Source organism: Balaenoptera acutorostrata, chromosome 16, assembly GCF_949987535.1.
Source record: "Balaenoptera acutorostrata chromosome 16, mBalAcu1.1, whole genome shotgun sequence".
Classification (NCBI taxonomy): Eukaryota; Metazoa; Chordata; class Mammalia; order Artiodactyla; family Balaenopteridae; genus Balaenoptera; species Balaenoptera acutorostrata.
Window position 1 is genome coordinate 2,788,160 of NC_080079.1, and position 14,881 is coordinate 2,803,040.

General features: G+C 53.3%; 1 protein-coding gene across 11 annotated transcripts in view; it reads left to right on the forward strand.

The window, feature by feature from the left end:
* Positions 1 to 4,176: 4,176 nt before the first annotated feature.
* Positions 4,177 to 14,881, forward strand: part of EBF3 (EBF transcription factor 3) — a 117,461-nt gene continuing 106,756 nt past the window's right edge. For all 11 annotated transcript variants that reach the window (XM_057530578.1, XM_057530581.1, XM_057530579.1 and 8 more), the window contains exons 1-6: positions 4,177 to 4,816; positions 4,916 to 5,072; positions 5,437 to 5,500; positions 6,203 to 6,258; positions 9,307 to 9,380; positions 10,972 to 11,040. In XM_057530578.1, coding sequence (XP_057386561.1) covers positions 4,683 to 4,816; positions 4,916 to 5,072; positions 5,437 to 5,500; positions 6,203 to 6,258; positions 9,307 to 9,380; positions 10,972 to 11,040 — 554 coding nt within the window. In that variant the 5' untranslated portion in view covers positions 4,177 to 4,682. The remainder of the gene's footprint in view (positions 4,817 to 4,915; positions 5,073 to 5,436; positions 5,501 to 6,202; positions 6,259 to 9,306; positions 9,381 to 10,971; positions 11,041 to 14,881) is intronic.

Consider the following 14,881-nt stretch of genomic DNA (forward strand, 5'->3'; position numbering starts at 1 on the left):
CCCAGACTCGGGGCCGGAGCGGGGCTGGAGGCCGGGTCACCGGCGCTGTCTGAGCGTGACCCCCGGGCGCGGAGGACGTGGGGCGGGCCGCGCCTGCAACTCAGCACTGGCGGCGGGAAAGCGAACCGCTGGCCTTAGGCGCGTTGGCTCCCACCCTGTCCCGAGGGCTCTGAGGGACATGGCCGCGCAGCCTGGGCCTGAGGACACTGGCGCTACGAGGGAGCCGCGCCCGGCCGCGCTCGCGCACCCCGGATGCCTCCTGGGGACTGGCTTCCAGGAACCCCCGGCCCGAGCTTTTCAACGCCGGAAATGCAGTTTATTACTCTTCGGAAGGCTGGTAGAGAGGGCGGCTGGCTCCCCGGCTCGGCCGCGAGCAGGAAGGGGCATTCACAGAGTGCTCTGGACGTTGGGCCGGCGCTGACGCCGCGGCCGGCCTTGCGCCCTGGGACCCCCAACTTGGTCGAAGTTTCTGGATGGCTCGGAGGCCGGCACCAGCCCGGCTCCCGCTCTCCAGGCCATGCACCGCGCAGCAGGGGAGGACCCGGGACCGGGAGGCGCGAGGGGGAAGTTCAACGCCTGGCGCGCGCGAGCAGCCCTCCCCTCCTCCCGTGGGTGGGCAGTGGGCGAGGGCGGAGGGCTTGGCGCGCGCGGCGGCCTGGACACTGCGCGGCCGGCAGGGAGGCCGGGCTGGGCCTGGGCGCGGGCGCTGCGCGGTTGTACCGCCTGGCCCGGCCTCGGGTGGTGCCGCGGGTCAGTGGCCAAGCGCGGCCGCGGCCTTGCGCCCTGCACGCCGCTCCCCGAGCGGGGCTCCAGGGGCTGCGGGCGCTGTCTCTTTAAGGTCACTGCCTGCTCCGGCACGACGTGGGGAGGACAGCTGGGCACTGGCCATCTGACTGACTCCGGCGTGACATCTGGGAGCCCACTGGTGTGTGGCACGCGAAGCGCTTGATGCCGCTATTTAAATGCAAATGTGAGGGGGCTCATTGAAGCCTCTCCCCGTAAATCCGCACAAAAGGAATACTTCCCAACCTCCGAGGAGGAGGAGGAGGAGGAGGAGGAGGAGGAGGAGGCAGTGGCGCGAGGGCCACCCGTGCAAATCGCGTTGAGCGCGGCGCCCTGAGCTGTCGTCGCCGCCGTCGCGGCCCGCGAGGTTTCCAGCGAGGGTCAGGCCCCGCCCGGCCCGGCCCGGCCCGGCCCCTGGGCGTCTGTCTGGCCCCTGGGAGCGGTCTGTGCGCGGAGGCTGGACCAGCGGTCGCGGCGGGCCTGCTCAACTTCCAAAGTGTCAGCCTGTCTCCCCCCCCCCACCCCCGGCTTCCCCCGCCTGGGTACTGGGCGCCCCTAGATCCCCAGAGAGCGAGGGGGGGCGGGGGCAGGGCTCCTGCTAGAGGCGGCGGGCGCGGGGACGCGCTCCCAGCATCTCTCTGGACATCCAGGAATTGACCTGCGGCCCCCTCCGCCGTCCCCGGCCTGGGCGCCGGGCCCCTCGCTCCTCTCCGCTGCCGCTCCCGCCCCGTCAAGGGGAAAATCTGGGGTGGGGTGAGGTGGGGGCTGAGGGGCTGCCCTTCCAGGCCGCTCCCCAGCAGGCCCGTGTGGAGACCCTGCCCGGCTGGCGAGTCCTTGTGCCCGCAGCTCGGAGCCAGCAGTGGAGTGACAAAAAAGATAAAGTTGGTGAATGATAAAGACCGTATTTTCCACGCTTTGGGTGCGGGACCAGATGATCTAGAAAATGAGCTGAAATGGATTCAGCCTCCGAGCCTGTTGTGAGAGCAGCTGATTCCCCCATTTCGGGCCAGATGGCTGCTGAACACAGATTTGCATTCATTTTCGCTTAATATCATCCAAAATAGTGGGGCAGCTGCATTTGTTGTCAAAAAGGTTTAAAACCCCTTTTCTTTCTGGGGCAGGATCGTTACCTTATGTGATGGGCTTATAGAACTTTTTTTCCCTCTTTAGTCAACAGTATCAGATTTAGAAGGATTTGTTTTAAAACCTTCTAATTTGGTAATCAGATTTAAATCGCCTTGGCGCGTGTAATCTGAATTAAAGATACTGTAAATGATTTTAAGCATGATACTTTCGTTAGAGCAAGGAAGGGGGCACCTCCAGCGTGGGCTGGGCATTTTAGGAAGTGTGCTACAAAGGGAGCATTGTTTCCCCTTTCCAACTTCATATTTTCCGAAAAGGCACTTTGCATAATCTGACAATCACGCTTGCCTGGCCGCTCGCCTTGCGGTGAGCCCCAGAAGCAGCTAAATACGCAGAGACAAAGCGATTTCTCAAACCCGACCCTCCACCGTTGACTAACTTTATTTTGCGTTGTCCCTCCACGAAGAAAGTGTTCCCTCTTCCACTGGGTCGGCTGTGGGTGGAAAGCGCTGGGCTTATTAGGAATACAGAAATTTTCATTTAATTTATCGTGAATAGTTTCCATACACTTTGATTTAAGGTTATTAACATTCTATAGACAGTGGCATCTTTAATATGTGGCGATCGCTTCTAAAGACTAATCTCATTACCCTCAAATAGTCATAAAATATGATTTTATTATACTTACGTATTTAATTAGACGGCCGGCACCGGAATGGATTTTGAGATGGGACTGGCGCAACAGCTGTGATAATTCACTTATCTTTGGCAATAGTCATTAACCCCCAACACCAGCAAAATAGATTGCTTTCCAGCACTGCTTTTTTTCTCACCCCTTCCAAGAGGCTTGGGGGGTCCCCAGATAACGTAAATCGGACTTCGATTTTCCCGATTAATTAAAATATTAACGCACACACACTGCCAATGCATGAAAAAAAAAAAAACGAGTGCTGCCCCAGACCGGGCGTGAAGAGGCTGTCCTGCGACACACTGCACCTTGAAACCTGTTTTTTAATTTTTTGTTTGTTTTAATCAAAAGGGCCTGATTTCTCTCCGCAGGGAAGCGCCGGGACAGCTCCTGGTCGTCCCCAGGGCCTCCGCTCCGTGTCGCGCAGACGTCCTTTGGGCGGGCAGTGCGCCTGGGCGCCGAGTCCCGGCTGCCTGCGGGAGCCCGGCCGCCGGGCCCACGCGCTACCCGCACCCCGCTGCCCTCCAGATTCCTGGAAACCAGGTCTGGAAGCCGCGCGCCGCGCGCTGCGCGCTCACCCGGGCTCAGCGGCACCGAGGGCAGGACCCGGGCGCCCGCAGCGTCTGCTCGGCTTTTAGAGCGGCTGGCTCCGGGGAGGTCTGGTCACCGCGCGGGGCGCGCAGCCGGACACCCGGCTCGGGGTCGCCGCAGAGGCCGGGCGCGCTTCCTGTCCGCCCAGAGAGCCCGGAGCCTTCTTTGTCACTCGCCGCGCCTAAGGACAGGCCGGGGGACGGGGTCTCCCGTGGCCACCGGGAAAGAGAGAGAGCATCTGGCAGAGCCCGCCTCCGACGTGGGTCCCCAGCCCGACACTCGGTGGCCTCCGCCGGGGCGGAAGGCACGCGCGCCCAGAGAGGCCCAGACGGGGGCAGACCGGCCCCCCAGCAGCCTTAGGTCTGCTTAGAAAACAGGCTGAGCTGCGCGCCCCGCCTTGGCCGGGGAGCCCTGCTTCTCCCCCCCCCACCCCCGCCACCTCGCCCCCAGGCCCCAGCCCCCAGCCCCCAGTCCGTTGCTTGCCCCTCCAGCTCCCTTCCTGCGGCTTGCCTGCTTCTACCACTTTTCCCTTTGGGCCATCCCAGGGCGACCTGCGGCCCCTTGCATTTAGTGCCAGCATTTGGGCAACTGGGGGCGCCCCGGCATTTTACCCCCTGCTCCCCACGGTGTTTTGACTATGTGGCTGATTTCGGGAGGAGGTATTAAGGGGCCAGGCTGCAGTTGTGCACTGGTTGTTTGTTTCGTTTCAAGACTTATTTGGGCGAGTAGTAACTTCCTTGGCTGCGGGTGGGCGCGAGGAGCCGCGGCGCGTGGCTGGGGGCTGCGGCGGCGCTCGGTGGCGCTCGGCGGCGCTCGGCGGCGGCAGGGCTCGCGGGGCTCGCGGGGCTCGCGGGGCTCGGGCCGGCTCGCGGCGCCGTCAGGCAGTCAGTCGGAGAGCGCGGCGGCGGCGGCGGCGGCGGCGAGGGGCGCGGCGAGGGGCGGCCGCTCCCATATATGGCGCAGGCGCCGCCCCCCGACGTCACCCTCTGACAGCGCCGCTCCCGGGGGCTTCGAGTTTTGGCTCCCGGGAAAGGGTCCATTCCTCGGGGAGAGAGGGCTGAGTTTTGTGCGCCTCCGTCCGCTGCGCGCGCCGCTCCAGGCCCCGCCGCGCCCCGCCTGCGCCCGGGACTGTGCCGCGGCACTCACTGCCCCGTTTATTTGTCTTTGGAGCAGGCGGGCCGCGCCAGAAGCGGGCGATCCCGCAGTGTCCTGCAGCCGCGGACGCCGCCTGGCTAGGATGACACCACGTTGAGCGCGCCTGCAAACAACAACAAAAACCGCCGCCGCCGCGGCCACCGCGTCCTGCTCCGCCGAAGCGCCGCCGGTGTAGCCGCCTCCGCGCCCCCGGCCGTCCGGAGCGCCCGGCCGCCGGTGTATGTCGCGCCTGCCCGGGACGGGCTGAAGCCGGCGGCGGGCCGGACCGCAGGCGCCGAGCAGGGCCAGCGCGGCCAGGGCAGCCGCCTGCCGCCGAGCCCCGAGCGCCGCTGCTCGCGGAAGCGCTTTCGGCCGGGAGCTGCGGCCGCCGCCACCAGTTTTCATGTTTGGGATTCAGGAGAATATTCCGCGCGGGGGGACGACCATGAAGGAGGAGCCGCTGGGCAGCGGCATGAACCCGGTGCGCTCGTGGATGCACACGGCGGGGGTGGTGGACGCCAACACGGCCGCCCAGAGGTACGTACCGGCCGCCCCCGCGCGCCCCGGCCCCGCCGGGTCCCCGCAGCCGGCCGGCGCCGCGCTCCTCACCGGGCCGCTGTCTCTTTCCTCCCGCAGCGGCGTGGGGCTGGCGCGGGCGCACTTCGAGAAGCAGCCGCCTTCCAACCTCCGGAAATCCAATTTCTTCCACTTCGTGCTGGCGCTCTACGACAGGCAGGGGCAGCCGGTGGAGATTGAAAGGACCGCTTTTGTGGACTTTGTGGAGAAAGAGAAAGTAAGTGCAAACATACAGTCACACCCTCCATCTTTCTAGAAGTGGGAGGCAGGCGGTGCCCAAGCGCGGTGGCCCCGAGTGCCCCCCTTGGCGGCGGGGACCGCGCTGCGAGGCGCCCCCCGCCGCCGCCACGTGCGGCCGCCCGGGCCCGCCGAAGGCTGGGCAACTTCTCTGCGCCCCCGGACTTACTCCGGGCGAGGAGAACGCTGGCCTTCCAGCAGGAAAGTGACATCACCGCGCTGCTCCGAGCTAGGAATCCTGCCATGCTTGAGGCCAAGGGGCCTCGGTCGTGGAGGGGGACCGAGTGCGGTGGCCGCGCCGGACACCGATCGCACTAAATGCAATTATTTATCGTTACTTTCAGGAGCCCAACAACGAGAAAACCAACAACGGCATCCACTATAAACTCCAGTTGCTGTACAGCAACGGTAAGTGGCGGCGGCTGCTCCTGCCTTCCCGCCCCGCCGGGCTCGCTCTCCCTTTCCGCGATGGTTAAAGGACATAAAGATTTTGAGATTAAAATGACATGGATGTAAACACGAAGTCTTCTCATGGCATAGAAGGAAAACAAAACGTAAACGATCAATAAGGCGATGGCACTTCACATGATTAACCGGTCGGGCTCGAAGCAGAAAGTAAAAAGGGGATCGATACGGGGCGCCAGCAGAACATCACTTTTAAGTGACTTTTTTCAATTTTGCAAATTAATGTTAATTATTGAAACGGGGGTAGCTCTGTACACCGAGCACAACTTACTTCCTGTGCACTGAGATTTTAAAAAAATCCTCGAGAGACATTAGAAAGAGTTCAGGCTCTCACTTAGTTTCCATTTCGTGCTTTCTGTTTTCAAAAATAAAGCAGCACATGGCCCACCCGGGGCAGCGACCAGGCCTGCTCTCAACCAGGCACATTTCTTGCACGTTTAAATGCAAATCCTAAGAGTATTAAGGTTCTTAATTAAGAAAAGAAAAAATTTAAATGAGAAGTGATTGGGGTTCTTTCCTGCCTTTTAAAGGGCATGCCTAACTTTTGCTGCATCATGGAGGTGGCAGTCCTGGGTTACCGACTTCCTGTGCCCCCCTGTGCCCTTGCTAAAATCCTGATGAGACTCTGTCCCTGTTTCTTTGCAGGAGTCAGAACGGAGCAGGATCTGTATGTTCGCCTCATAGATTCAATGACCAAACAGGTGAGAAAGTTTAAGCCTCGACACTAGTTTTCACTGCTCAGCTGGGGCTGTCCTGGGGGTTCAGAGACTAGGAGACTGACAAATGGATCTGGTGTATTTGTTTTTCATTTAGTTTCCTTGACATGCTAATGAGAATTCCATATTTATTGGAATAAATGAAGTGATTGGTAAAATAGTTTATGTTGTCATTAGAACAGGACATATATGCTTTATTAAATGGCTTGTGATTGGAATCAAATTCTGTCTTAATTAATTACGGTAATTAATATTTGACAAAATTCTCAGGGTCTCCCCCCTTGTAAATTTTTAAACATTTCTCTCTCTGCTTGGAATCATTTCATTGATTTTTTTTTTTTCTATAACAAAGACAACTAACTCCTTTCCAAAGCCCATTGGGTTGGACTTGATTAGCTAATTTTTTCCTCCTTTCCAGTGTGATGGTCTAGTAACACGAGACGTTTATTTGGATTTAAAAGTTAAATGTGTTGGGGTGAAAAGTCACCTTGTTCTCCTGTAGTCCATCTTCACCTCTCAGCCCCCCATCTCCATAATTCAAACTCCGAGCTCCAGGGGTCACCCAAACCCGTCCATTGCTCTGGGGGTAGCTTCTCATCCCTTTCCACCCTCTGTCATACCTTGTAAATAACATAATTACCAGCAGTTCCTTATTAAATTATTTAACCTGTCTTGGTCAACGTTTCCAATGATAGCTATTGGCTATCAGTCGTGTGATTAAGTGCAGAAAAGTGCTTCATTGCTTTTTGACATTGTGCAGTCTCTGGCTGGTTCTGTGTTGGGTGGTATGTTGTTGTTTAGTTGTTTTAAAGATTTCCCCCCCATTTTCTTAAAGTAGTGTTGGGGGAGGGGCAAATCCCATGCCTAAGTGAAATCCACTCTGCACAGATTGATTTAAAATATACTTCCAAACTGAGCTTCACGCTGAGAAATGAAAGTAGTGTCTTCAGTTTTGATGCTAACTTGAAGAATTGTGAGCGTTACGTAAAAAAGGAACTCTTTCTGCTTCTTGCAGCCCAGCACGCATGCTTCCCACTCTCTGCACGGCAATTGGTTTTCGGATTTTACTTCCCCTTTAAAAAGTTTGTCTTTACCTAGGCAACAAGCGTGTTAGATTTTAATGTCTGCAGTGGTAAAACACTATGGTTTTCTCTTAGAGTAAAACAGATCTGACAGGTAAACTACGGTCTTTCTGACAAAGACGGAGGCGGCGTGCCCTTCGGTAATTATTTCACTGGGATTCAGGGAAGCCTCTGGAACTCGGGAGGCGCGTTGACAGGGTGCTTTTATTTCCTTTGTATATAAGGGCTAAATGTTTTCGGAAATCGCTGTAGTCTAACGAAGAGGTTGATGCAGGCAGCGCTGAGTTTCTGCATAGAGAAGGTTTCCGTTTTAAGTGCACTTTTATTGTTCATTTTTCCCTGTACCTTTACAGTATAAACGGGGCTGAGAATAAAGGCATTTAATCTCTCACTGACGGAGATGGGGGGGGGGGTGGTGGGGAAGGAAAGAAATAGCCCAGTAACTGATCAAAGAGTCAATGGCGCTGAACCGACAGTTTATGGATTTCTGTTTGTGCTACAAAATAAAAAATAAATCAAATATAAATACGGGGATCCATCCGAGGACAAGCCGCGTTCTCAGAAGTGCTGGTGCCCGCCGCGGCCACGCGCCCTGAGCCCCAGGCGGCCCGTTGGCCTGGGGTGACACCCATCACTTCTGTGGTTCCGAGTGGGTCGGGAAGGAGGCAGTGGGAGAGGGCCTCGCGGGAACCCTTCCCTCTGCCCAGAGAGCGGCCCCGGGCTTTCCCGAGAAAGGGCTTTGTCCGCCTGGAAGTGGAGGAAAGTGTCAGAAGTGCCCGAGGAGGTTGGAAGTAATTTCCAGATAATTTTCGGGGGGGGGGGCGGGAACTGGAGAGGAGACTCCCCTCCCCGTTCCGTGGAATTTTCTGCGGGGGAACTTGCGGCTCCCGGCCCCCGCCCCTCCCCCTCCCCCTCCCCCAGTGGCCTTTTTCCCTTTTTTTTTTTTCTTTCTTTTTTGGCGAGGCCGGCGGTGGGGCGGGCGCGGGCGGCCCCCCGGCCCGGGTTCCCGGCTGCGGAGCCGGGCTGAGCGCGGTCGTGCGCGCACCTAGGGCTTCGCACCATCTGGCGGAGCCTCTGCTCAAAACCCACCAGAGCGTGTGCGCAGACACTGCCTTTTTACCCGAGAAAAATCATTGTTAGCAGTTTCAAAATAAACACCAGATTGGCCATTAGCACTTTCTTTCCAAATATCATCCGGCGAGGAGCACGTGGCCGCGCGGGCCCGGGCGCCCCGGGCCCCCCAGCACTCCTGCGGGGCGCCCACCAGGCCCGGCCCGGCGCGGCCACGTGCGGCTGCTGCGCCTTGGCCGGGCGCTCAGGGCGGCCCCGTGGGCTCGGGGCGGCGGCGGGGCCCGGGCGGGCGGCCCACGCAGGCGCCTGGGCTTGGAACGCGGGGAGCTGCCGGGCGCCCGACTTGCCCGAGCCCGGGGAGCGCGCGGGGCAGGGCGGGCGCGGCCCTCGACACCAGGCAAACTGCTGCCTGGGCGGCTCTTCTCCGCTTCTTTACTCTTACTTAGAGCGTTCTGATCGGCCTTTTGCAACACGCCGATTGCAACTCGGTGTAGACAATAGCCCGAGGACGCGGCCCGGCGGCGGCGGCGGCGGCGGCGCGGGCAGCAAGGGGGCCGGGAGCAGGGGCGCCGGGGTCGGTGCCAGCGCGCCCTCGCTCCCTGCGCCGGGGCCTCGGCCTCCCTCTCCCGGCCCTCGCCCCGGCCCGAGCGCGGCCGGCGTCCTCCCGGGCAGAAGGCCCCGCGCAGGCCCGGCGGGCGCCCAGGAGAGGAGGCCGCCTTGGCCTAGCCAGGCTCCGGGTGACCCCGCCAGGACGGTGGCCCGGGACGCCTCCCCTCGCCCGCTGTGCACCTGCCGCCCGCGAGGCCCGCAGCGCCCGGGGCGACTGGGCGCCACAGCCGCGGGCGCCGCGTAACCCCGCCTCTGCTTGTCCCCCGCGCAGGCCATCGTCTACGAGGGCCAGGACAAGAACCCGGAAATGTGCCGCGTGCTGCTGACCCACGAGATCATGTGCAGGTGAGCGGCGGGCGCGGGCGGCCTCGGCGCCAGCTGCGTCTACAAAGGACGCCGCGTCCAGGCGCCACCACCCCGCCCAACTTCGGGAAGGGCATCGATTGAAATGTAATCGGCCCGCGGCCGCACGCCGGCCACCGAGGAGCCCGGTCTCATTTCCCCCCCAGTGATGACGACCAACGAGACCGGCTGCTCAGCAGAGCGGATTAATATGTTGGCCGTGTCGCTGCTGTGTAGTCAAAAAGGAAAGCAGGTCCTGGGTGATGCATCTGTCCGCGATGCCGGCGGAATCATTTTACTACTTCCCTCTCAAGCACTCGCATCCTGAGATATACAATTGTCTGTTATTGATAAAAAGGAAACTCTTTTGTACTTATTATGGAGCTCGTGTATGTGAGAATTGGATTGTGATTCTGTCAGGTAACCTCTTCCCCAGAGCAGCGATGCATCGTTCATATTGTTGTTAGATAGCTTGCACGTTACTTGAGATCTCTGTCAGAAGAGCAATTTCCCACCTGCTTTTTTTTTTTCTAACTACCACAAGAGTTTCACCCTTACATGGCAAATAAAAATGCATCATTGACTTTGTATGTGCGGCATGTGAAATATAGTTGCAAGGGATAATAAGGACCTGCTTTGCAGGCTTGCAGGCTACAGTAGCAGGCCGCAGACTCTGAGGGGCATACTTTGCCTGGCTGCGATGCCTATTGCCTAAATGCCATTTCTGAGCAGACATATTGTTACAGCACTAATATACAAAAGCTGACTTTTTCTCATATCAGGTAATAAATATAAATTACAACCAATAAAGTGGAATTTCTTTATTATCCACTTCTGCATGTACTGCAATTAACATAGAAAGCGCACAGATGTGATTTAAGCTCTAAGTGGAAGACTGTAGACTTTCTTTAATCACTTTAGCTGTCAGCTTTAAAAGGCTTTATATACTTTGCCTACCATATGGTGTTAATTTAGCTAATTTAGATATGTAACCATTATACAAGTATGCTTTTTTAAAATGCAAGAAGCATAACATTTTTGTTTCATTTCTGCTTTAATTAAAGTTTCAATAACGGAGTTAAGGTAGGCTTAAAGAAGGAACAATAGAAGTTTCTGATAGATTGATGTACGCTTTTGTGGTTATAATTAATAAATGCCCCAAAGAAATATTGGTTGAAGGTGGCATCTTGCATCTTTTCCAGAAATAACAGCTTGACAATTAGAGGTAAACAAAAGCTGAAGCTGTGAAAAGTTATTCCCAAGCCTCCTGCTTCCCCTTCTCCTCAGTTCATTGCAAAGACAAACACCGACAACGTTTTCCATATTTTAGTATCACAATTTATATAGTAGCTCCGTTACCCTCCTAGTATTAACAGATCTGCTCAACTTTGCTCCTTCCGGTAGAAAGTTACATCCCAAGTTGAGCCGCAGAGCACGTGAACTCGCTGGGTTTAAATGTGCCAACCGCTTTGGTAGGATAACTTATTTTCTTGACTCTGACCGCTTTTACTGTCAGACTTCAAAAAAAAAAATTACAAGCTGGGCATGAAAGGATGAAAGGTGTGTTAAACCACTCTTTACTATTACTCCACAGCCGGTGCTGTGACAAGAAAAGCTGTGGCAATAGAAACGAAACACCCTCAGACCCTGTGATCATTGACAGGTAAGGATGACTTCGTTATTTTTCAAAACAAAACCGCAGCCGCAACAAAACCCATGGCCTGGCTTGGGTTCCAGTTGCTTCTTGTTTTTGAGTCTGGGGTTGAGCTCATCTCGTGCGTCGCACCATTTGTTGTCGGCGTGTGTTATCATGCACAGGTGGGTTGACTTGGAAACCTGGTGGCTCGCTCTGTGGGGATTCGGTAATTGCTTTCGAGTTGTCAAGGGAAGCAGTTTCATCTGCCACTGCTCTCACTGTGAGGAGCACTTTATGCCTAGAGACTTTCTGGCTTTAAACCCAGAGTATATGTCATAAAATGCTTTTTGCTAATTTGTTAACAAGTATTTCATTTTTGCATTATTTTTATCTCGGATGATAGCCGAAGTTGAGACTTGGGTGGTGTTCCTGTTGTAATTGTTGCCCAGTGTTAGAATGAATTTAATCTGCTCTCAATTAGTTGCAAAATGTCTCCTAATTTTTTTCCAATTGTGGCTGTCGTTTTATGTCAAGTAGCAAATATGTAACCAACAAACCAAAGTTGTTATAATTGAAACTAATTACACCTGCTGGTTACATTTTCCAACATTAATTTCCATAACTAGATGAGCTGTGTGCATTCTTTGCATTTGCTGCCCTTCATCTTGCTACTTATCATCTTCCTTGGGCAGCGTGGCATCCTTTTAAGATCCTAATCATCAGTCCTAATAGCGCGAGCGTGCATTTGGCGTTGCTTTAGGAGAAACAACAGAAACACCACCACCCTCCTCTCCCAGCACTCACCCACATCGCTGGGGTTTCAGTGACCTGGGGGACAGGAGGGTTTCTTTCTTCCCAACAATGGGTAACAGCAAAAGGCCCAGTGTGTGATTGACTGCAGATTTTGAAATTGGTACCCAAGTTGAATAAATGTTAGATGTGTACATATGACACCAGTTTTGTGAAGCAGAGGTTCAGACTGTTTTGAAGAGGGGTTGAATTTCAGCAGCTTTCATTACAAAGTTATCTTTTGATCATGAACTTTGCTGTCCAGTGTCTGAAAAATTAAACCCGGAAAACTCTATGAGTTAAGCCTAAAGAAATATGCGCCACCAGTGGAGAGCAATGCTAATGTTTAACTAGCTGGAATAGCTGTTTGCTTAGTGGAGAATGTTCGGTATCTGACAGAAGGGACAGCTCTCTTATTAGTAATCAAATAGGGTTGACCAGTTGTGGCCGTCACTCAGGCAATTGAGAACAAGTTCAACACTGTATAGGACTCGAACTACAAAAATCAATATAATTATATTTGTCTTTAGTGTTGTGGCTGTGGAAATTATGCGGCCTTGGAGTGTTGTCTTGTAACTGAATTTATTTTATTTTTTTGAATGGCTAAAAGTGTTTGAGCGGCTATTGGAATCTTGTCTGAGTGTGAGATGCTTGAAAAGGCAGTGCACGTGTGCGCCTAATACGGGATGGTAAAGTGTTTCATCTTTTGAGTTGTCTTCAATTTGTGCTATTTTTACATTTAAAAAGATGACTTGTTTTTAAATCATGAGGTTTGTAGCGTGGCACAGTAATGAAGTAGCCGTGTTGATTCAACTAACATTTTGGATGCTCTGTGTTCCCTTCAAAATCACTTTTGGTTTGTGTGACATTCAATCAGTTACTGACTGTTGATACTGAATGTAACTTTTAATACTATTTTTTTAATCACATGATGGGAAACATCTTCCTTAGATATGCAGAAATGTACTCTTTAATTCTTGTCTGAGTGAATGTTCTCTTATGTTTGGTTAATTAAAATATGTGCTGAGATTACTGATACCTCTCTAACCCAAGAGAAGTATGTGATCATTTGATATTCTAGAAGCATGAGAGGAGGTGAAAAATGTAAAAACATTTGGTTAATGGGTTTACCAAGTTTATTTGAATAAGGAGGATTGCAGCTCCATTTACGCTAGGCATAAATGCTTTGGAGGTCTTAATTATTGATGAAAAATCTGCTCTGCTTCTAAATTCAAAGATATGACAATTTTATAGGAATTTTAATCACCTTCCATGCTAGGGATTTTAAGGTAAGGATAGTTTTATGTAATGACAAATAGAATGTACGTTTTTAGCATTCTTAAGAGAGCTGTCACTTATCATGACAAATACTATTTGCGTTTTGTTGCTTGATGTAAATCTTTGTGAAATGACTGCAGTATTGGCACAGTCTCCAGTTTAAGGCATATTTCTAGGGGAAAAAATGAAGAGTTTAGTGTTCACTAGGGCAAGTTGTGTTAATCAGAGGAAGAAAAATACCGATAGGAGGGGAATATCTTCAGAGTGATGGAGTCTTTTGCAACTGAGATGTGTTTCAGTTTCATAATGATAATCATTTCTGTGGCGTGTGTGTTGCCTCCTAAAATTAGTTGCTTACGTTGAGTTTCTAGCCCGTGTTTCCTCTTGAGTATTGCAGAATAAAATATCCCATCAAATCGGTGAGTCAGTCTACAGGTCCCCATCAGCAATGTCATCACTTGGTTAGTTGGCTTAAAAAAGAATTATATACAATGTGCTTTGCCGGCTCCTTGTGGCCTTTGGATACATTTAGCAGGTTCTGACCAGATAAGGAATATTTGTCCTGAGGATATAAACCAATAATTCCAACCTGAATTGAGATCAATGGGCCCACATTTGTTCTAACCCACACCGAGCCTCTTCTGGCACGCCGAGACTGCTTTTCTGTGTTATGAGAGCAGAGAGGCAGGCTCCCTGCTCTGGCAGGGAGATCACATTCTATAGACTCTGATGCCTTAAGTCAATTAATTACACAATTCAGTTTAGTTATCTTTCAGAGGCATTAAGTACTCACGAACAGCATGGAAGACCTCTGTAAAAAAGAGGGGGGAAAAGGGAGGATATTTTGCATTACAAAACCCTTACAATTTACGGTGAAGATTTCACTTACGTTAACTGTTTTCTTCTTGACGAAACAGTGCCTTTTTTATAGTTTCATAAATATAATTATACTGTGGCATATTTAGAATAATATAACTAATGGGGTAAAGGAGAAACATAGCACTGTAAAGGAAAAATCGTGGTCGGTAAAGGGATGCTGCAGAAACAAGCATCTATGGTAGATGGTGGTGAGATGCAGAGAGCCAGATGCAGGGAGGGGAAAGGCATGTGTGTGTGTGTGTGCGTGTGTGTGTGCTTGCACACCCCCACACATATATACGTGTGTGTACACCCATGCACACACCCACATACATGTATATATGTGTGTGTACACACTCATGCATGCATCCCCATGTTTATGTATATGTGTGTGTGTATACATGCACAAATATATATATATATATATATATATATATATATATATACACATAAATTTTTAGAGTATTGCTGAAAAGGATGGGAGTATCATTTTCCTCATGGAATAATGTTTTCTGGGAAAACACAAAAGCAGATGGTCTTCATTAGGAACACCCATTGTCCACATATCCCAACTATGAACAGATAAATCTCTCCTGTTTCACCCGTACATTCCAAGGGCTGTAAATGATTACAGGATGTTGGTGTAGCTGCTAAACCAAAGCCACACTCTGCCATCCTGGTGTTTCCCGGGCCTCGGGAAGCACCCAGGAGGGTCCACGTTCTTACCTCCCCTTCCGTGCTGGCCCTCAGTGGACCAGAGGTGCGGGTCCAACTGTTGCAAAGTGGAAAGGCCGATCGGGGAGGTGGCAGGAGCCGGGCGGTGTGACCGTCCAGAGGGGCCGGGTCACACACTGTGTGCTCCGGGCCGTGCCGGGGGCGTGCTCGGCTGGGCGGTTCCAGATGGCCCCGTCTCAGGCGCCCTACTTGCTGGCATCTCTGTGGC